This window comes from Cibotium barometz, chromosome 7 (assembly GCF_041138505.1).
Source record: "Cibotium barometz isolate CiBa-2024 chromosome 7, ASM4113850v1, whole genome shotgun sequence".
Taxonomy (NCBI): domain Eukaryota; kingdom Viridiplantae; phylum Streptophyta; class Polypodiopsida; order Cyatheales; family Cibotiaceae; genus Cibotium; species Cibotium barometz.
Window position 1 is genome coordinate 40,473,406 of NC_141052.1, and position 24,077 is coordinate 40,497,482.

Sequence of the window (24,077 nt, forward strand, 5' to 3'; positions counted from 1 at the left end):
TCAGCATTTTAAAGCAAGAATTCAAGTAAGTAGAGTAAAATTATGCTCAAATGAATATTAAAATAACATTTACTCAACTTAAAATAATAATAAAATAATACTACCGAATCTTTGCATGTATGCTAAAAAATAGTGGTAGTTAATGATAGAGAATCTCTAAGTTTCCCCCCAAAACTAGCTCTGATCTTCTTCATCTCCAACATAGTCGGTCTTTCTTTTTCTAAGTCTCCTCCAAATTAAGCTCTTATCTTCTTCTTCCATGTGTCTTTTGCTACACAAAATGGCAACCTGTAGAAAGCCTCGTACTAGCATTTCAGCTATTACTGTATTCAATAGTTATAATACGGACGATGGGACATGGATACCATCTACAATTACAATCAGGAGTTGGGTACTTTTACAGAGAAGGAAGAGGAAGAGGAGAAATGCTAATAAATTTATGGAGCCATTCAAGTGACAAGTTAAAGAGTTCAAGGTATGTGAATCGAGCAAGCGTGTGACAGAGGTACTAATACAACATGTTTTCTAGCATGTAGACTTGAGGGTGAAAAGATTTCCTCTTGATCTTTGAGGATATCGTCCCAACTGTGAGTAGTATCTTAGTCAAAGCTTATTTTGTTTTAAAAGTATTTAATTGTTGTTATTATACAGTTTTTTATCCATTAAATCCTGTCTCCTTATTGTTTTAAAAGTGTCTAATTGTTTTTTTTATGTCTAATCTTTTGGTTTTATGCAGATATTTATCCATCCAATAGAATATTTTGGCAACCAGTGGAGAGTATAAGTGGGTTTTTTGACACTTTCCATGCATATGTAGGAGAACAAATTTACAAAGGAAGAACTCATAGAGATCTTGTAGACCATGGCATATTTTTCTATGATATGCAGTATACTTAGAACCAAACACGTCTTCTGGATGGGGTCATTTGACTCCATTACCCCTCCCATTATTTGGAAGCAAAGATTAGCCATTGCCAACTTCACAAACTAGTAAAAGTTATAGGATCAGGTTGTATCACGACATACAGAAGTCTCTTAAGGCATCAAAGAATGTTAAGCTTACTATTTTTATGCCTATCGAAGTGTTTGTTGACTTTTTCTTTGACGAAGAAATAAGAAATACTTCAACAATGTTTATTTGCAAGTCAAGTAAGGCACTCGACTTTTTTTGGACAATGGTTGGGACAGGAGAAAGACAGAAGGCTTCATTTCTATTTTGGAGAAGAAGTCAATAGTTTGCAAGTACATTATTGGCTCTTAAAACTTCATTGCAACTTTTCACTACACCAGATATCATTATGTTAATGGCAACCTTATTCCATTAGATCAAGATTTGGAGTCAAATCCTGAGAATATGCCTCTAGTAATGGAGATATATTTGGAAGGGCAATTGCTTACAATACTAAACACACTATCTAAAACATCTCTTTCTCAAATTAGAGAAGACCTTACATACGATGAGATTGAACAATTGCCAAAAGATTATACATTTACAATGGATGCTAAAAAGGTAAGCCATTTATATTTACATTCACCATTTAGTATGTTGTGCATAACATTATGTAAGATACCACTAACAAAACCCCTTCTTTACAAGTGCCAAGGCGAAAAGAGAAAACGACTTTCTACAAAGAATCTGTCTCTCATACTATTCACTTGATTAATCGTTGAATGATGACAATAACTCCAAAAGCAATTATATATATGAAAGGTTTTTTTCTGACAAAACAATGTGAGGTCTCTTACAAAATTAATGTTAATGTTACAAATGTAAATATAAGTCTAATGATGGTGACGCTGATCAAAAGAGTCAGGGGGGCACAGGAGAGACACCGTGAGATTGAGAGGTCGACTGCGGTTGGGACTAAGGGGTCTTTGATTTTTCTCCTCTTGCAACCTTTCCATTTCTTCCCACAATGTTTCTTCTCTTTCCCTCTTTGCCTGCAGCTCCGACCTGCCTCCTGGATTCCACCCACTCATCCAACTCCGCTTGCAGCCTATCATACTCATTCAAGGCAGCCACATGTTCTTCGACTTATATTCTCTCTATAGCTTCCCTTGCAAATTCGTCTGTCCTCCTAATCTCTTCTTCTGCACGATCATGGATAGCCAAAATAATTCTTTATATAGATTATATCCTGAACTGTTTTACGTGCAAGGGAGCATATTTGTTCAGACTTATTTCCTGTACACAGAGAAAAGCTTTGTTAGGGACATTATAGCTACATTTGATTATGCAAGTCTACGTTACAAACATTACTTACATCAAGAATATTTAAAAAAAATATTAAAAGATAGGCGTTTAGGGTCGTCCTCCATCCACAGCTGACATCATTTGGCTAGACTAGCACCCTTATCCTATGATATGTCATGTGTTGTCCAAGGTTCGGCTCCATTAGAAGATGTTCCAATGCATATAAAAACTTTTGAGCACATCTGAGAGGTCAAAAAACAAGCATCAACTTATCTTGCTTAATAAATCTACATGCTTATCGAAGAGGAAAATGTCAATAGGGACTTACTCTCTAACGCGGCCATGATATTGCTGGAGAGTTAGCAAAATAACATGTGTTTTGCTCAATATCGTACAAAAACAAACTCCAATGTCGACTGAAAAAAACAAAGCGGACATAAGTGTTATTAAAGAAAACACATATAGATTACCAAATATTTGATGTCAATTTTAAACTTAACATGAGACTCACTCTTCATGGTAAGCCGTGAAAACAAGTCTTGCTAAGTTGAGGTTCATTGGTTCAAACCAAAGCATAAGGTTCAAAAATGATGAGTTATCATTTTGTAATGCCACAACATGATGAGTTATCATTTTGTAATGCCACAAAAATGAGAGGATCCACAGTATATGTACAGTTTTGGACTTCTTCTGGTAGTAGTAATATACAATACCTAAAGGCAACAATGAAAAGAACAAAGAATTAGTCCATTGGTACTTACAACTCAATTATGCATCATACTATATACATCATGCATTGTATATACTATACACACCATAGTAAAATATTGACAATGTTATCTATGATTTCCATTGCGTCAATCCTCAAAACATCTAAATCGTATCCATCCAGACGCCTAACAACTCTTTGGCCCCGAAGTGAAAATGCCGCTCTAACTAGAACGCAGCAACCTCCAAAACTCTCATGTCTCTAATATTGTCTGCTTCAATTGGACTTACTTCCCTCTCTATCATGTCTACATCTTCTTCTTCTGCAATAATTTCAACTTCAGCAGAGGGCTGTGGCTGTGCTGCAGTAGCCTCCGGTTCTAATTGTTTGTGAGGTTCTGCTTGAGGAGCATCATCACTGGGGTGTTCAAGTCTTAACCTACTCTAAGAACGGGTGTCCCTGTGGTGAGGAGCATGGGAGCTCTTAGATGGCCTTGTACAAGGATGGAGGGAGGGAACTATAAGGATACGCCGCATTTGAGGATCGCTTTACAGAAACATGAACAAGCATCTGGTCATATCTGTACAATCGACGAAGGGTATCAAAATCCCTTGGCATTATTGTCAGCCTGTGGGCATGAGCTGCAAGAAAGTAAGCATCTTTAAAAAACTCAATGATCCAGTCCTCAGTGATTTCTTAAAGACATAATAATGCAGATGATTGCCACCGCATGCCAATACTCCATTGCTCACAAATTTCATGCACAATCCTCTGGAAATGGAGCCTGGATATATCACAGGCTGCATGTGTCGCTCAATGCAAAACACAACGAGGCTCCTGCAAAACTACCCTATGAGCTTGATACCTCCTTGTTATGCCTTACGCCTGCAGTGACTTGGTAGGTCTTTCAAGCCTCCGAGAGCAGTTGTCTTGGTACGAACCATCTAAACAAATAAACAAAGTGTTATGAGAAACGCATTTAAAAAAGTTAGTACCAAGCGATATAACAGAAATAGGATTCCAGAGTACATTATATCGCTTTGGTACTGACTCTGTGACCCCATGACGCACAGTGGGGTCGGTACCAAGCGATATAAATTAGACAAGATTTCGGAGGCCTTTGTATCACTTGGTGTACTGACCCTATGACCAACGTTATCACATTGGGGTCGGTACCAAGCAATATAAAGTAGACAGGATTCCAAAGGCCTTTGAATCGCTTGGTACTAACTGTTGAAATTAGGGCAATGTGATGAGCTATGGTGGATCAAATACTAGAATCAACATCATTAACAAAGTGATTAGCAAATAATTAAGATGTGATTAGTGAGTAATTAACAAATAGCTTAATATAGGCATGGATAATCAAAAACCAGCAAATTCTCATTAGGCCAAAGCCTTAATTTATAGAGTTTACATCCAAGCATCTAATTCCACTGATTTCTCCTTGATTCACTCCACCTCTCCCAGAATATCTCTTTTGCTTGATTCTCTCCACCTCTTCACTTTTCCCAGAATATCTCCACACTTCCTAAATCTTCTCATGCTACCCTTTATTCTCTCTCAGTAGATTCTTCTCACCTTTTCACAGGTTCTTTCACATTTACACATCCTCTTTTACAGCCTCTAACCAAGGGCTTGTTCCCGCACACACCCTATTCACTTGTATATTTCAACACCTCCCCTCAAGTGAATACTCCTAGCACACCTGGACCCTATACCAAGTTTCTCTCTTACTTGATAGTCCACGACCAGTGTCTAGCACACCTCCCCTCAAGTTATCTTAGCACACCTGGACCCTATACCAAGTTTCTCTCTTACTTGATAGCTTGCGACTAGTGCCTCAAGTCCCTAAACTCATAGTCCTTGACACTCTCTCTCTCTCTATGTGTCCAAGGCTTACTATAGTTTCCCACGACCGTGACTAAAGTTGTCACACATACATCTATCTTCCACGTGGCCGACATCATCGGTGGCTCAGAGGTGGTTTTACTTTGTTGGGGCAGGTTACATTGGGTTGTGGGGTCTCTCTCTCTCTCTCTCTCTCTCAAAAATTTTTACATGGCTCCTCACTCTTTGGAGCCTCACATCTTCTCTTTTCTTCAGTCTTCTTGTCGTGGCAGCTTCTCTCCACGCGTCCATGTCTTCCTCTTCTTTCAGTCTTCTTGTGGCAGCTTCTCTTCTCGTGTCCATGTCTTCCTTCAATTCTTCCTTTAGATCTTCTTCTCGGTGTGGATCCTCTTCTTGGAAAGAGATATTCTTCTTCTTTCATGTGGCTGGGGCCATGAGCTTGTCCGTCAGGTCTTTTTGCTCCATGTGAGCAACATGTTTAAATGTTTTGATGATAGTTCCTTTGGGCTTTTGATGTTTATCTTGTGTCATTATGCAATGCAAACCCAAATTTATGTGGGAGGTCTTACCTCTTACCTTATTCTGGACAAGGGCAGTGTCTGATCCCATATTTACACTGATGTAATGTGCCCAATACATAATGCGTATAGCATTCATTCTTATGCACATTCCCAAATGCAACTCTGACTGTGAATAATCTTGATTTTGAGTGAGATTTACAAGCATTAATCAAAGGTTAAATGCAAAATGATGACTATCACAATTTTATCAGCACAATTTTACCAGAAATTACATTAAATCAAGGGTAACCAATTTGTACGGAATGGTTGGAGTATCAAACCAACTCCGAATTGCAATCTGAAGTTATAGGGATCTGTATCAGATACCTAATGGTTAATTTGAACCCTAAATTGTACCAAAATATAGTGATTAGTATTGATTAATCATTGATTAGCAAATTAATCCATTATTTTGTGTGCAAAAAATAGAGTATGCGGGGAGTCCAGATCTAGGGCCTTAGACTTCAAATGAGCTCAAATGCTTTCAAAGCCATCAATAGCAATGAGTCTAGTAGAGGATTAAGCCAATAAACATAAGATCTGACCAAATATTGAATGCTTAATCTCTGTTTTACCAAAGTCACCTGCTCTGCAGATTTGATGAAGAGCTCGGATCTCACTGAAGACTTGATGAAATTGAATTCTAACTTCACCAGCTTGTAAAGCATGCTTGAAAACCCGTGGAGCTATGAGGAATTAGACCAATTTGATTGGATGAAGTAGCAATGTCAAAACCTCCTCAGAAAAATGGCACCAACGAAAATCACGATTTCTCCTGCGTTTCTTGGCTAGAGCATTAGTGAGTTAGCTACCTTGTGCTAGAAGAGTTTGACCTATATTAAAGTGTGCAAGGAGCTAGAGCTCCTCCACCAGCTACGGGTATAGAGGTGAGTTGAAAAATAACTAAAATTTTGATTATTTTCTAATTATCTACTAATCTTAATTAATTAGATAATGGGCTCATAAACCTGATGGATTCTAGGCATGGCTCTGATACCATGTTGAAATTAGAGCAATGTGATGAGCTATGGTGGATCAAATACTAGAATCAACATCATTAACAAAGTGATTAGTAAATAATTAAGATATGATTAGTAAGTAATTAAGATGTGATTATTAAGTAATTAAGATGTGATTAGTGAGTAATTAAGATGTGATTAGTAATTAATTAACAAATAGCTTAATGTAGACATGGATAATCAAAAACCAGCAAATTCTCATTAGGCCAATGCCTCAATTTATAGAGTTTACATCCAAGCATCTAATCCCACTGATTTCTCCTTGATTCACTCCACCTCTCCCAGAATATCTCCACCTCTTTTGCTTGATTCTCTCCACCTCTTCACTTTTCCCAGAATATCTCCACACTTTCTTAATCTTCTCATGCTACCCTTTATTCTCTCCCAGTAGATTCTTCTCACCTTTTCACAGGTTCTTTCACATTTACACATCCTCTTTTACAGCCTCTAACCAAGGGCTTGTTCCCACACACACCCTATTCACTTGTATATTTCAACACGAACCCCATGACTCATAGTGGGGTCGATACTAAGCGATATAAAGTAGACAGGATTCCAGAGGCCTTTGAATCGCTTGGTACTCTGACCCCATGATGACCAACGGTATCACAGTGGGGTCGGTAACAAGTGATATAATGCAGATAGGATCCTGGAGGCCTTTGTTTCTCTTGGTACCGACCCCATGACTCATAGTGGGGTCAGCACCAAGGGACATAAAGCAGACAGGATCCTGGAGGCCTTTGTTTCGCTTGGTATTGACCCCATGACTCACATTGGGATCGGTACCAAGCGATATAAAGCAAACAAGATCTCACAGGCCTTTGTTTCGCTTGGTATTGACCCCATGACTCACAGTGGGGTCGGCACCAAGCAATATAAAGTAGATAGGATCTCGGAGGCCTTTGTTTTGTTTGGTACTGACCCCATGACTCACAGTGGGGTCAATAACAACCGATATAAAGCAAACAAGATCTCGGAGGCCTTTGTTTCGCTTGGTACTGACCCCATGACTCACAGTGGGGTCGACACCAAGCGATATAAAGCAAACAAGATCTCGGATGCCTTTGTTTCGCTTGGTACTGACCCCATGACTCACAGTGGAGTGGGTACCAACAAGCGATATAAAGTAGACACGGTCTCGAGGGCCTTTGTTTCGCTTGGTACTGACCCCATGACTCACAATTGGGTCGGTACCAAGCGATATAAAGCAGACAAGATCTCGGAGGCCTTTGTTTTGCTTGGTATTGACCCCATGACTCACAGTGGGGTCGGTACCAAGCAATATAAATCAAACAGGATTTCGTAGACCTTTGTTTCGCTTGGTATTGACCCCATGATTCACAGTGGGGTCGACACTAAGCGATATAAAGCAGACAGGATCCCGGAGGCCTTTGTTTCACTTGGTACTAACCCCATGACTCACAGTGGGGTTGGGACCAAGAGAGATATAAAGCAGACAGGATACATGAGGCCTTTGTTTCACTTGGTACACTAAACCCATGACTCACAGTGGGGTCGATACCAAGCGATATAAAGCATACAAGATCCCGGAGGCCTTTGTTTTGCTTGGTACTAACCCCGTGACTCACAGTGGGGTCAGCACCAAGCGATATACAGTAGACAGGATTCCAGAGGCCTTTGTATCGCTTGGTATTGACCCCATGACCAACGTTATCACAGTGGGGTCGGTACCAAGCAATATGAAACAAACAGGAATCCAAGAGTCCAAGAGTCCAGAGATACCAATATCGCTCGGTACTAGACCCGTGGGCAACATGAGCCAAGGGGGTCAATATTAAACGATATGGGACTAGAAGGACCTCGATGAAACCTTGAGCGCTTTGTACAGACACTATTATCAACATTCACAAGCAAAATGTTAATAGAGGGTCTGAAAGAACTCTGAAATACCTGTAATGGATGTAGAGGCCGATGGCATTTGGCTCAGTTTGGGGGGCGTTGAGGAGGTTGATGCAATCGGAGACTCGGAGGACGATGGATGTAGCACAGCGATGGCGTTTGGCTCTTGCTATTTTATTAGATACTCAGAGGTGAAAAAAATGAACACATGCAAGAAAGTCGATGAGTGAGCACATAGTACATACCATATTCACGCATCCGTTAATGCGTCTGACCTTTTAAATGCCTGCACAAGTGGTATGAGTTGATAACGTCCCAAAACTCCTCGTGTGGTACTAGTTTTCTAAGTCCTAAATCTCCCTTAAGAGTAGTGTTCGGGGAGGATATTTTTGAGAAACGTACCCAAATTCCCATTGGACTCCTCTCAAACCAGCAAATCAAGCAATTTGGGACATACATTTTTAGAAATTTACACTATTTCATAAATTTTCTTTGCATGCTAAAATCCTTCTAGGTTTAAGTCTAATAGGAAATCCTCAAAGCTAACCGCCTCTGTGCGATAAGCTGACACCCATTTGTGTTGAGTTACCTATGTTGTCGTCCCTCTGCATATCGCCATCGCTGTCCCTCTGCATCTCCAACGCCATCGCCAAAGCTTTCAATATTTTCAGCAGGTATGCCCATCTCTCCTTCCCTCCCTCCGCCACCATGGAAACTAAGGTTTCAATTGAAATCAAATTTTCTAGAGTAGTAGTGGGTTGCAAATGTGTAAACTTGAAGGCCAAGTAAGTTTATAGGCCTTCAAGTCAATGCTTAGGGCAAGCCTTAAATTTTCAGGCCTGAAAGACAAACTATTTCAGCTTACAAAATACAACTAAAATGCAAAATATGCCGCTTGTATGTTTTTTATTTAATATATATAAAGGCTTCATCTATTAAAAAATAAATAAAACTTATTGACCCCTTTAAGTCTCTTTAAATTTAGGGGTCAGTACCAAGCAGTGATGGGCTCGTGAATTCCGCGTCAGCCCTATACCGCTTAGTACTGACCCCTCTTTTTTTGGTGCTAGTACCAAGCGATAGGGGGCTTGCATTGCATATCCAAATCTCCTTATCGTCGCTAGGTACCGACCCCATGTATAATAAGCGTGCATGTTCTAATGGACCAAAATGTTTTTTTAGGCATGTCTTCGAAAGAGTTGGACATTGTCTATACGAATCGAATGATGAGGCAGAAGAGTCTTATGCCAGAAAAGCTGTTTATGTTCTTGTACAATGCAGAAGCCCATGAGGGTTTGCATGAGTTGTCTTCAATGTTCAACAAGGAACTTTCTCTTGAGAACGTCATTAATTCTTGTAGGATTGTTCTCGGCGGTGACCGTGAGCAGGAGTATTAAGACACTGTTTCTGCCAATATCATTATGTCCGATGGTGAATGATATGTTCATCCATCTGATTTTGCAACAATAGAAAAAGTCATGAAGAGGAGGCTTAGCCGTTGTCTTGAAAAGATTCCCATCTCGCTACAGTAATAGAGTAGAGGAGAAATGCCCAATACACTCAAAGAAGTGTCGCCTGCTCCAATTTAGTTATGGTTTTCTTTGTTTTCTGCATCTTCTTACTAAGGACTCAGAGCCCCGAGACAGTGACTTTGGCAAGCACTCAAGTGCCAATCAAGGATGATGGGGTTGAGGAAGAGGTGGCTATAGATCCTTGAATTCTTTTACATCTACAGCAGTTGGATTAATCTCCGGTATCTCTAGTGACTCCTCATGTTCTTTTTATGAATTGCAAATGATTGAATTAAATTAAAATGCTATGCCTGTTCTTGTCAAGCTTCTCTGCAAAACAATCTGGTTTATTCCATCATTCGACATCTTGTTTGCAACACAAATTTACCAAACACAACACTCTTGTTTGACCTGCACAAACTGTTGTATTCTCTTCAAAACGGTACTATACTACACCCAAACTATCACAACCAGTGACCTTAATTTGCATACATACACCCAATGAAAACTTTGAGACCGCTTTGTAGTACACATAGTGTCTGCACAACCAATCATCCTTCCTGTGGTTCCAAAAATAGAGTTCTGCAAAGAATCGAAACTTACCCATAGTGGCCATAAACACCTGTGAACTGAAAAAGAGAGGTCCCAACGAATAGTATAGTTGCCCTATAGCTCTGCTCTTGCGAAGAAAGCTCCTCAATCGAAGCTCGTTTGCCAGTGCCTCTCGAAGAGCTCCAGATATAAGGGTGTAGTAGCCAACACAAAGGGGGAAGAGTAGATGAAGCTCTTACCCTCATATCGCTTCCTATGCTTCTCTTGCTTGCCGCTCAACCCTTAGCATTAACCAGGCTCTGATACCATGAAAAGATGCAGGAGAGAAGAGAGCTTGAGCTTTTGCAAGCACACACACAATCACACAAACCCTAGAAGAGAACACACAAGGTGAGAGGCTGAAAATTCTTCTTCTTCTTCTTTTTCACACAACAAAAGAGGTCTACCAAGAAGATAAAGTGACTAACACACATAATAGAGTATATAAAGCAGTCCATAATGTGAACACACTAAGAAGAGTGGGCAGGTGTGTGGACTAGTCAGTGTAGTCTAGCTGTAGAATCTCTAGCGAAGATATGTCGGTGCCAGCTACCAAACCAGATATAGTAATGTAAATGTCGGACGGTCATGCAGGATCCTCGTGAGTGACAACTCATGTTGAGCTTGATATCTCAACATAGACTTAATGGGATGCCTTCTTCAAATCATAACGTGCTTGAAAGATTGCAAACAATGATGTATGAACATAATCCATATGCATATGCACTTTGTCAAATGAGAGAAATGTTGTAGTCAAGTCCACATGCAAATTTGAGAATGGTCATCATCAGTGAAGCTCGATCAACCTCAAGGAAACACCCAGCTCACACAGGAAGTGAGGTAACTGCTATCATGCCGGGTCAAGGAGATGATTTTCATGTGAGGCATAGAGATATTAGAATAATGTCTCACACAGGTGCTATAAAAAGAATATGTAACTTGCATCATTCATATATGCCTCTATTATGTGTTCTGTTTCGGGATGGTTGGCATGTTGGAACTCTAGTCCATGGTAGGAATAGACAAGGTTCAAATGAGGAGACAAAGATTGTAACTCAATGGCAATATTATGCATATAGATTACAAATAAGGGAAGATACAAATGCCTACCTTCTACGCAGTTGTCAACTTTTTCAATAGTATGTTGTTGATGTATATAGTAGCGTGGAAGACTCAAGATTAGTATGGATACGTAATAACCAGAAAGCATTGCATGCTGAAGTATACCAAGGGCTTGTAGATATGGTTAATATAAGCGACAGGGTCAATAGAGTCTCTGGGAACATTGCTAGGATGCAGGGTAGTTCTACCATCTACATATACTAGGGGGGCCTTGATATATGCATCAACTATACTAGGATTCAATGGCAATTGTTAGGAAGATGGGTAAACCTAACCTCTTTATTACCTTTACTTGCAATCCTAAGTGGGATGAAATAAGCAATGCTTTACTGCCCAATTAGGCTGCCCAAGATCAACCTGACTTGATGGAAAGAGTCTTCTATGAAAAGCATAAGGATATGATGCACTTATTGGTGAAAAAATCATTATTTGGAAGGACAGTGGGATGTGTTTCTATTATTGAATTTAAAAAGAGAGGCTTGCCACATGCACATGTATTATTGATATTGGAAAGTGGATGTAAACCAACTGAGATTGCTCACTATGATATGTTGATATGTGGTGAACTTCCTGATAAGGTGATGTTTCATGAGTTGCACAACATAATCAATCATTGTAATGTCCATGGACCGTTGGACCATGTGGGGAACTAAATATGCACTCTCCTTGCATGGTTAACGAGAGTTGTAAACATCGGTGCCCTCGAAAGTTTTCTGAGACTGCTAGCGTTGATGACAATGGGTATCCAACTTACATGCGGCGAGACAATAGTTTCGGGTGCGTCTATTTAGCGAGCCAAGAGCAGTGAGCACAGAGCAGTGAGTAGAAATAAAGTCCTTGTGAAAGTGAGCAAGTAGGGGCATGGTATGATGTTAAGCGAGCATGTAATGTTAAAGAGAAGAGTGAAACCATAGTGCAACTCTATAATGAACAGAACAAAGAAGACTAAAAAAGTTTAAAAATGACTATTGCAAATAAAGCATTTTCAAATGAATGGTGCGGATATAAAAAATCACTACAAAACTCATACTACTTGGCTCGCTAAAAAGACGTTGAATTGGTCATTGAGCTACTAATAGAAACAAACTATTGTTTGCAACCACATGGAAACCACAGCGACTAGATAGCATAGAAATCAAGCCATTAAGATGCACACCAATTTTAATAGCCATACCACTGACACAACAATATAATACTCTTTAGAAACCATAACCATAGGATTTAAAAAATTTATAATCCAAATAAAAATTGTCCAACAATCAGCTACATGCTATTGTAAAAAACATTCAGAAGCATAACATCCATCAAAACATTACTTCCAATAGTCCCAAAAAAATGATTGTCTCAATTAAAAAAAAGACTATCTCTAATGGCATTCTGATGTAGACATGTGATCCTCATAACTGCAAGAGACACAAAGAAAAGAAAATAAGCTTTATCAATACAAAATTATTCTCTACTAACATATTTATCTTTTCAACATGCATACCTTTGCTGAGTATGGTTCTAACAGGTGATCATAGATCCGCTCATGCTTGTCTAACATTATGACATTGCGATCCATAAATGCTGCCACTAGCCCAAGAGTTCCAGTGCCAGCAAACAAATCCAAAATCGTGTCCCCAGGACGACTGAAGACGGAGACGATGTATTTGCTAAGCCGCTGACCTCTCTGACAACCGCCCCGCCATGGTCTACCCTTTCTCTTCACCAGATCCTCCGATGGCACTCTTGAAAATGCACACAAACCATTAACCATATGCCATAAAGATCACCGAAAATCATTTTAAATTCTATCTTGATTTGAATGCATACATACATGTCAAAGATAAGATCTTGCCCTACATCAAGATCATCACCTAGTGCCAAATCCCTTAGTTGATCCCCATGCATCACAAAGCTTGTAGCAGGAGATGTTGAGCGAACAAAAACAGCCAATATTAGACAAGTGACCTACAAGCAAAGACACATTGGTTGTTCATGCATTTTCACCTTAAATGGGACAAAGAAGATTTGCACAAATGACAGCCCCAAAGAGAACAACACCAATACCTGGGTAGTAATCATTTGCCCCATCTTCTTCCCAATAGGTGGAGTACACCTCACAACCTGTCTATGATAAATGCCAAACCCAACGCTCTGTGCAACCTGCTCAATGGTCACTCCTTCTTCCATAGTGTAAAGGCATGTAAAGAAGCCTCGATCCGAGAGACAAGAATCAACAACTTTAAAAGTAGAGTCATACATGCCATCCCCAATCTTATTCCAATATGGAACCTTGTTTGCAACACAACCTCCAATGATGATATTTGAGGGGAAGTCTGCAAATATCAACTCCACACAGTAATCGGACCCTCTACTCTTGACATTCCCTACTGTGCAAATAACATTCATGGCATCAAGCACTTGCTTTCCCAATGAGGATGCATCCTCCATGTTCACAAAAGTAGCTGCAAGGTCCTCAATACTGACATTGAAGGCATAAATGATTCCTATAGACAGTTTTTTGACATTTAACACACATAGTCTCAAGTCAAAACAATCGGATCACGATAGAGATGAGGTAGGAAGCTCACATACCTGGAGCTTGCAATGTCTTGGTTATGATGTCAGTTGGTTGTATCCCGCCTGCACTACTATTGGATGTCTGTTGTTGACTCTGCTCCCTATTTGCTTCCATTGCTCGATTCACCTCCAATGCACGATTCACTATTTCCCTCCCTAAATTCACTGGCAATGACTTACGAAAAGAAGCCGATGCAATCGATGTTGCATGTGATGTGGATGTGGCCTCATTATGATCAATTTGCTGGCTACGAAGCTCCAATATAGACTTATGTTGGCGATACAGATCAAGCTCCTCCTCAGGCACATGGTTTCTTTCAAGGTCCAACCACCACGGGCAGAAACGAGACTCTATGCTTGACATGGCCTGTTCAATGACAAACATGGGTAAACACAACTCACCCTCAATATGAACATGTTTCTCAATCATGGATTCAAAATGACAAATTCAATCACTTACTCTTCCAAGCTTCAAATCGGCATACATATAAGATTGATTGTCAACACAAAGCCACACACTAGCGAGAGGGGGTAAAATATCCAATTGGTGCTCCTCAATTTCAGAAAGCAACCATCTGCAAGCCAAAGCACAAATGATAAAACAACACACAGAAAGAAGCATGCATGTTTTTTAACAAGGAATATCTGGGTTATGTTGGAGGAAAACCTATAAACGACTCGCCGTGTAGCACTTTGTAGGCCTGGTTGATGGTCAATATCATGGCTAAATTTTATGCCTCCTTCGTGCACTTTGAAGTACTTTCTTCTGCATAGAACAACAAAAGAGGTGAATCGGCTCTCACCTGGCAACCTGACTCGATCGGCATTTTTAATATCATTTTGGATTCTCAAACCCAGCTCCGTGATCTGAAGCCAGTAGGAGTACATGTGCAGCCATTCCCTAACCTTTGTCTTATCATTTGGCATACCCTCAAGTGATCGCACTGCAGCCTGAGAGTTGTCCAATAGCTTGACAATGTGAGCCTTATCTGTGTCTCTGATGCAAGCAAAACCTATCATATTGAGCTTTTCCTCTGTGGCCACATGATTGCTTGACGCGTGCCATGGGAGGGAGAGCACTGCACACCAAAAGGCCTCACCATTGGAGGGATCAGCAATCCTTGCATATTTTGATGTTTTTCCTCTGTAGAGAACTTCTACCTTTTGAGTCACATTCTCCCTAGCAGACTCGGCAAGTGGTCCATTTGTTGATGCCTCATCAATTTTTTGCTCCATCTCATCCTTGAACAAGAGCCAAGTCATAATCTGGATTGGCAAATGAAGCCAACTAGGCCTTCCTCTGGCAGATGCACTCTGCATCTCTCTCTCAACCCATAGCTTGTCCTCATTGTCCAAATGTGCCATGAGAGTTGTTAGGTCGGACTCTCCCAATCTTCTTAGTTGAAATAGACGATCACCAAATGTGGTTGGCACAAATGCATAATCATGCGTCCTACAAAACAAAGAAGAAATATGTTAATATTCTTGAGTACAAACAACTTACTTGACATAGAAGGAGACTCTGATGACAAATTAACTTACTTGTTCAACCTGGACAATGAAAACAAAAGCTCACCCACATCCCTCCGCTCGAACACATAAAATTTATAGAGAACACAACAATGCATGGACAAATCCCCTTGAAACCCTGTAATAAAACACAAAATTAGGAAGGACAAAGAAGCATAAGAAACTATAACATCCCAATGAGAACTCACCTATAGAAATGCAGTCCATCCAAGCATTGTGTCGATTATTACCATCAAGAATATGCACCATTTTTCGGCTCAAGTACGGACCCCACTCGGGGTCAAGTGCAAGAGTTTCCTCAAATTGTTGATTCACAGTCCTCCAATGCTCATCCCAAGATTCCTCCCTCTCTTGTGTCAATGGTGTCTCCTCCCCTTCCAAGTCCATAATTGATACTGTGAAAGCTCCCATGCTCTCAATGTACCCACCTAGTTTTTTGAAGCTTCGAGTAAGAGATTTATCTGTTGAGGGAGAAACCTTTTGGATTGCCTCCGTCTGGATCATCCTACAGAGAGGAACACGTGGAGGTGGAGACCTAAATTTGACTCCTATCCTATCTAAAAAGGCTTGTGGAGTAGATGTCTCTAGAATCTTCCCAAAAATATCAACCTTATTTTTTTTCTGCTTGCTTCCTTCAGTTTGGGTTGTGACAACTGTTTCTTCTTGATCCTCTAGTGGATGTGTGTTCTCTTCCCCCTCTATCTCTCTCCCAGTATCCTCAGTATTCTCACCTTCATCCTCATTATCACCACCTTGAGTATTCTCACCCTCATTTTGATCACCTTTATTTTCCTCAATTGCCCCCACTACATTTTGTCCATCCTCCTCATTTCTTTCATCACTATGTAGATGCTGCCTATCCATATCCACCTCCAGGTTAGTGTCATCTATGATATGTACCGCATGCTCTGTAGTAGTAGGGTTTGAGGAGGCGGCTTGCTCCAAAGTGCTAGAAAAATCAGCTTGCCTCCTTGTGTGTCTCGATGAGCTCTCACCTGGGCCAACCTGCACACTCTTTTTCCGCTTAGCAAGAGGTAACTCATCCATTTTTGCACAACAAGAACCTTTCAAGCAAGATGCTCTAGTGAAATGACTCGAACTCATTTGAAAACCAGATAGCCATGCAAAAATACAAGAACAAATCTTCAAATAGTATTGTACTCGTATTGTATAATTAATTGATTATTTTAACAGCAAATTCAGTAATACGACACAAACTTAAAGAAAAGGTGGCACATTCACTAAAGAGATTAAATTCAGTACTGCAACACAATCATCAAACAAAGGTGGCACATTCACTATCCAACAAAACGGCCAACTCATTATAACGAACAGAATATCTTTGAGATTATCATATGGAGTGCTTTGGCCCAAATTCCAAGGCATTCAAAGCCGTATTGAATATTTTAAAAAAATCTCCATTGGAAAATATTTACGGAGCCCTTTTCAGGTGTTCAATTCAAGGCATTCAAATTTATTGGAAAATATATAAAGATTCGGTAGCCCAAATCTGAAGGCGTTCAATATTGAGTACTAAGAAACTTTAGAAGTGATATTTCGCAATCCAACACTTTTTTAAGGACAAACTTTTTTCTTTTTGTGCTATTGTTCTTTAGATGCACATGTTTGCTGGTCTCCTCTCTCGACTGTGTGAGCCGTTTCTCAACCAAGAAGACATCAAATGTGAGTTTTTTGAGCTTCTTGTATACACAAAGTCTGCATAATATAGACAGTAGTAAGAGAGACACTCTATGCAATGTGTTTGAGACAGCACCATATAGATAGCATGTTCTTACACTACTCTCTCCAAATTTCTGCCGCCGGGGGGATCCAAGGGGGGCCGGCGGCAGCCATTTAGGCCCCCCTTGGCGGGGGAGTACGGGGGCAGCGCCCCCGAAGCTTGAAACGAACTCAAAATCGTGACGATTTTGTCACTGCTCGGCAGCAAAACATCCTATTATTTTGTGCGCTGAGCGCACAAATTAATTCAAGAAAAATAGCAAGAGGTAACGCCGCACATCTCATACTGTGTGTGGAGTGTGGCAGCAGCAAAACATCCTATTATTTTGTGCGCTGAGCGCACAAATTCATTCAAGAAAAATAGCAAGAAGTAACACCGCACATCTCATACTACTGTGTGTGGAGTGTGGCGGCAGCAAAACATCCTATTATTTTGTGCGCTGAGCGCACAAATTCATTCAGGCAAAATAGCACAAATTCATGGATGATGATACCTTTCTGTGTCTCTTTGTTGGGGAGAAAGATTGGAGTGGGGAGAGGGCCCTGCGCATGAGATCAGCGTTTCTTTGCTGGGGAGACGTATGATGCTTCATGATCGCTTCTCTGCGTGTGTGTTCGAGGGAAGATGCTTCTGTGTGGAGGACGACTAAAAGCGTTAAGTAATTGCTTCATAAGAAGTAGCCGACTACTAAAAACCCTAAGTTGGGCACTGCACAAATTTTTTTATCCTAACACTAATGAATTTCAACACTAAAATTTAAGGGTTTGGTCAATATTTTTCCGATTTATTTAAATCTATAGCACAGTTATGCTATGGCATCCAACTGGTAGAGTTTTTGAAATCTAATAGGAGATTATGAAAAAGCGCAAGAACTAACACAAAGCAAATATGTGTGTGTGTGTGTGTGTGCGTGTGTGTGTGTGTATACATACACACACGTGTACACACAAACATATATACATATATACATGTACTCTTCTTGATACCCTTCATTATGACTATTTTTGCAATAAATATTTTTATTTGCTTCTACCCATAGTCTTAAAATGAGCCTGGTAAAATTGTATTATGGCTAGTATATGCTATTGATTAGAGCAAGAACATCTAGTATTAAAATATTTTTGGCTAATATTCAATGTAAATTCCTTAATTGTTGTTGTGATTGCATTATGCAGGGAGGCTCGTGTTTTCCTCCATTCTACAATGGGTGCATGCATTCGAGTCCCCTTCTTGAATGGCAAATGTCTTGTGTCAATCAACATGATCCGGGGGAAGCTTGGAACTATTGTTGGTGGGATAAATGTGGAGGCCTTACTTGAAATTGGAGGAGAGTATGAGCCCATTTGTCCTTTACACTTGTATGCAGGGATTGGAGACGAGGCATATTTTATCTTGGAGCATTCATTGTCCTCTGTATATATTGCCAAATCAGAGAATTATTTTGAGACCCCAGAACAAGGCCCCTCAACTATATTTCCTCCCGGTTCTCGAAAGAGTACTCCAATGTAAGTGGCATTAACTTTGTCTTTGACATTTTTTGTTTTGCATTGCGCATTGAATTAGAGAGCATTGTGCTTTACAGTGACTTGGACACTGAAGAGATAGAAGAAATCAATGTCCAAGCACATGGGTCATTGCAAGAGGAGATAGAGGTCTCTCCTGTGGAAAAGTGCTTTCAACATTTGGAAGAGGAAGATGTTCAGTTTGATACTGCGGTCTCTTGCTTTCAAATAATCCGCATGTTACCTCCTACTGATGTCTTGCACTCTTTAATCCATGATTGTGATTACAAAGGCAAGGTAAAAGAGCTTCCCAAGGTGTACCCAGAGTTCAGTACATATGAGCTTGAAGGTGGGAAAGGTATGGAAGGGATGGAGCAAAAATACGAGGGCAACATTTGGACAAAGCCACAAACGCAAACTAGGGCCAATAAAACTTTTGTTCTTAGGAAGAGCTTCTGCGGGGGAACCTTCCAGTGCATGAATGAGCACTGCTCCTTTAGGACACGTATGAATCAACCAAACAAACTCCATTGGAATGGGCAGCTGATAAAATCTCCAAAATATGGGAATTTAGCAATTGGGAGCTTCGGGAACCTTGAGTGTTTTTTCTGCAAGCATGTGCCAATGTGTCTTAAAGAATGTCCTGCCTGTGTCTATTATTTTATGCCAAAAGAATCAATGCATAGCAGACTATTTATTCATTATGGCAAACATACACACATGGTTTCCAAGGGAATGTGCCGAGCATCGATACGAAATATCAAGGCCTTTGTAGCACGTGCAGTGGGCATCGACCACAACGCTGGGCCCAGAAAGGTACAAATGATTGTGGCAAGGGAGGTGGTTTTAAGAGCATTCACTGATGATGACAAGGCACAGGGAGAATTCATGACAGAGAGGGAGCTACAGGAGATGTCGCAAGAGTTGCAAAGTTTGATAAATGTCAAAAAGTACGTAGGAAGTGCAATTTAGCAAAGAATAGTATGCAATTATCATCTTTAATACACTAAGTATGCTTTATGAATGCAGGGTGAAGCAGATGGTAATGCAAACATGAAAAACAACACGGCCTCTGGGTGAAGGATATGAAGCCATTCTTAATCTAAAAAGAACATGCCATTTTGAGTTCTTCCATGGTTCTCGATTTCCATTGCAAGCCACCACTACTACTGAGCGTTGCTTTATCTTTAAGATGTCTACTACTGGACCTGGTTCTGGGATTGACATTGTTCGGCGAATGGACAAGGATGGTAATGGGGATCTTAATCAAGCATGGGTCTGCTTTGATCATGTGCATCGATTGGATGGCATACAATGGGAGCACATGTTTATGACCACATGTAAGTTACAAGCGGTAGAGAGCATTGCTTAATTTGTGTCTTTAATATAACTCTGTTTCCATTTGTGGCATGCAGGATTGGTGAGCTATTGACAATAGCAACTTGTGAATTTAGAGAAGAGGATGAGGATGCTCAAGTCATGTTTTGGGAAAATATGAATTTGGTAATGGTGGAGCACACAGGGAAGGTAGCAAATTTTTTTGGGTTTATGGCGGATGAGGCTGGCGCTAACTGGAATGCAGTGAGACGTGTCTTCAACGATGGAAAGGAGATGATTGAAAGGGAAAGGTCATGTTTATGGCATTGGGAAGACAACCTTCGTGTCCACACGCAGAGGTACATCTATAGCCCACATCAAGAAAAGCACAGGGAGATGTGTGAGAAGTGGAGGACTGCCCCAAACAAAGAAAGTGCCCTTCAGCAATTTCGCAGGATACGAGCATGGTGGGCAACTGGCAAGGCAGCTGATAGAAACATCCCTAAGCTTCTTAGCTGGTTGAGTTGGTGGCACTATAGGGTTAGTCGATGGGGTCATTTCATTTTAAAGGTAATGTTTGTAAGAGATTATTCATTGTATTATTGTGTGCCTCCTACTTATGTGCACTGCATTGTTTTTAATCAATTTCTACCACTCTCTTGTAGGATGGAGAGCCTATTGTCAATGCTCTTGTCCCAAGGACAAATATGTCAGAGACCAAGCATGCAAGCTGGTTGGCAGGGGAGGGGTATAGGCAAAAGATTAGTCTTTATGATGCTTGTGTGACAGATCTAATCAATGCTTACTTCCAATGTGCCAGACAACTGGCTTTCTTGGAAGGAAAATACACAAGTTGTGGACCTACATTGGAGCTTTTGGTTGAGAGAGCTCTTTCTCGACAGAAAGCAAGTCCATCCCCAATAGCTACCTCACGAGCAGTGGATGATGCAGTGGCGGGGACCCCTATGTTTTCAAATAGGGTAAAATTCAAGGGTGAGAATAAAACTATTCGAGCCAAAAGGCCACTACACGACTCGACAGAAGAAAACTTTGGCAACTCTAGCCATAGGCCTGAGTTTAACTATGTGACAAGAGAGAGGTTAGAGCCTGCAATAGAGGTCGATGAGCAATGCAAAGTTTTAGAGAGCCTTGAAAGTGATGTGCATGATACAAAGTGGGCCTTGCGGAGGATACCAACAGTGAATCGAGTTGAGTGCAACCACTGGGCATCAGGGAAAAAGTGTAGCTCAAGGTTGCGAGGGGGTGATGTCAGCCCTTGTTTTTGGAGTGATTGTCAACTATCCTCCTGGAAAAAGGAGAAGTATTGCTATTTTTGTAATACAGATGTTAGGCACACTTGGAAAATTACAAAGACAATATTACATCCACCAGAGGATGTCCCTTGTGTTTGGCCCATTGCTAAAGGTACCAAGTTACAAGTGAAAGAAGCCTGCAAGCTTATTAGAGCAGGATATGACATTGGTATTCCTCTAGAGTTTTTTCTAGAAAAGGAGCTTGCAAAAGGCACTAGCGAGACAAACAAGGAGGTGAAACAATTTCCATATCAATGAGGAATTTCAAAGGCTGCATTTGGTCAAATCACTGCAGCCTTAGATATGCATGCAGAAGTTGTAGACAGCCATATACATATAGAAGGGGTAAAGGAAACATTTAGTATTAATCCATTGACCAATGGGAGCCAAGACACATCTCTGATAGAGGTCACTATTCAGAAGAATCCAATGTGTTCATGTGTGGAGTTCAGAGATAGAGTGGCCAAGAAAAGACCATATCTTGCATGCAAGCACATATACTTTGTGTTCTTAATGATTCTTGGACAGGATGTGAACAACAATATGCATATTCATCAAGTTTGTATTTCTGAGAGAATTGTAAAAGACATGCTAACTAAGTCTATTAGAAGTCATCCTCAACAGCTTTAGGAACCTGCAACCCACTTTAGTTGAAATATGTATGGGGGTCATGTCATACCAGCTGAACCGTAGTACTTGTTTTGGAAAGGTTTTGGTTATTTTATAAATTTTCCTGTCTATTGTCTTTTGTTTGCTAATGGCTCTCCAACATTGTGAATACTATAGATTCAATATCTTTTTAGCGAGCCAAGCAATATGGGTTTAATAGTGATTTTTTGTATCTGCACCATTGGTTCGAAAAAAAAATTATTGCAATGGTCATTTTAGAACATTTCATGTCTTCTTTGTTTGATTGCTACAGAATTGCACTGTGGTTCCACTCTCTCTTTAACATTTCATGCTCGCTTAACATCATACCATGCCCCTACCTGCTCACTTTCACAAGAACATGAGCTCTACTCATTGCTTTGTGCTCGCTGCTCTTGGCTCGCTTTTTGACCACCCCCAATAGTTTCATCCAAGTAAAGAATCATAGGGTGGATAGTGAATGGGTTGTCCCATATAACCCTTTTCTCTCTGTAAGATACAAAGTCCATATATTAACATAGAAATATGCTTTACCATTATAGCAATGAAGTATTTGTATAAGTATATATACAAAGGACATGATAGAGGTACTACACATGGGGTTATTGACAACGTTATTTAATATCTGGATGCATAGTACGTATCCACATCAGAGGCATGCTGGCGCTTATACACCAATATGATTTGCATGATGAAAAGCCTGATATGCAAAGGTTGCATGTTCATTTTTCGATGCAAAATAATGTGATATTTAATAACCATGGTGTGATGTAATTAGTTGTGACAAAAATCAAAGAACTACTCTCACTGAACGGTTCAAAGCTAATCAATTGCATGCAGATGCAAATAGCTTACTATATGTTGATTTCCCTTGCAAGTGGGTGTGGAATATAGCGCTTCAATCATGGACTAAAAGAAAAAGAAAAAATATGATTGGACGTATGTATAATGTTAGCCGAAGTGCAAGTGAGCAATTTTACCTATGCATGTTACTCACAGTGTGCAAAGGTAGTAAATCTTTTGAGGATGTATAAACAATGAAGGGACATTTGTATCCATGTTTTTAAGGCTGTATGTGAAGCCAAAGGAATGTTGGAGAGTAATGAGAAGTGGTATATGTGTCTTCAAGAAGCTGCATTTCAGAAAACAAGATTCCAACTACGTCAACTATTTGTCATTATACTGGTTTTTTGTGAGCCTATATCTCATGGACAGCTTTGGAACAAATTCTCTATCAAACTTTCATACGATTTTTTTCATGGCTTGGAGAGAGGGTGTGCTGATGTTGGTGTTTGTCATTGTATAGAGAAGAATCAAGCTCTATTGCACATGCAAGACCTCTTACAACAATATGGAAAACGGCTACATGAATTTGAAGGCTTGCCTATTCTTGATAGATCGAGTGTTGGAAGAGATGATTTTTTATTCTGTTCAACAGGCTTATTTGTCTATTTCTATGGAAAGGAGTCTAAATAGTTATCAATCAAGATCATTTGATACTATCCTTGAGGCCGTTTCTTTGAACCACGGTGGTGTTTTTTTTCCTTCATGGACTAGGTGGATCAAGTAAAACATATCTTTATAATGCCTTGCTATCTCGATTACGTGGAAAGAATAAAGTTGCTTTGGCATGTGCATCACTAGAATAGCTGCACTGTTACTTTCAAATGGTCGTAAAGCACACTCACGTTTCAAAATCCCATTAGTTCTCAATGCTTCTAGCACAGGTGGTATTAAAGCTAATAGCCTATTGGCTGAGGTGTTGAAGTTTTCAAGGTTAATCATTTGGGATGAGGCTCCAATGATGTATCGGTATGCATATGAAGCATTGGACAGGACATTGAAATACATTATGCAAAGTCATATAGTTTTTGGTGAAAAATTTATGCTCTTTGGTGGTGACTTCAGGCAAATCTTACCCATTATGGCAAAGGGATCGCGTGAGGATATTGTTGATGCAACGTTGTGCCGTTCATATATTTAGAGATATGTGAATGTTTTAAAGCTCACCCAAAATATGCAGGTTTGACAGAGTGCTTATGAT

At 40.1% G+C, this 24,077-nt stretch overlaps 1 protein-coding gene and 1 pseudogene across 1 annotated transcript; one reads left to right on the forward strand and one right to left on the reverse strand.

Moving 5' to 3' along the window:
• The first annotated feature begins 280 nt into the window (after nt 1-280).
• Nucleotides 281-1,671, forward strand: LOC147637007 (uncharacterized; annotated as a pseudogene).
• Nucleotides 1,672-3,130: 1,459 nt separating this feature from the next.
• Nucleotides 3,131-17,878, reverse strand: LOC147637008 (uncharacterized). Its single transcript, XM_086800993.1, has 7 exons — nt 17,747-17,878; nt 15,990-16,517; nt 14,650-14,933; nt 14,443-14,557; nt 14,235-14,349; nt 8,783-8,908; nt 3,131-3,300 (listed from the first exon to the last, which is right to left on the reverse strand). Exons 1-7 carry the CDS (start codon nt 17,843-17,845, stop codon nt 3,131-3,133), a joined length of 1,437 nt encoding a protein of 478 aa, XP_086657119.1. The 5' UTR covers nt 17,846-17,878.
• Between the last annotated feature and the right edge of the window lie 6,199 nt (nt 17,879-24,077).

What these genes read in the sequence shown, in the direction of transcription:
- LOC147637008 (XM_086800993.1), bottom strand. Translation starts at nt 17,845, where the DNA reads ATGAAGCATCATACGTCTCCCCAGCAAAGAAACGCTGATCTCATGCGC. An exon ending in ACACGGCGAGTCGTTTATAG is followed by an intron (nt 14,558 to 14,649) that starts GTTTTCCTCCAA and finishes TTTGGCTTGCAG; the next exon opens with ATGGTTGCTTTCTGAAATTG. An exon ending in CCGATTTGAAGCTTGGAAGA is followed by an intron (nt 14,350 to 14,442) that starts GTAAGTGATTGA and finishes GTCATTGAACAG; the next exon opens with GCCATGTCAAGCATAGAGTC.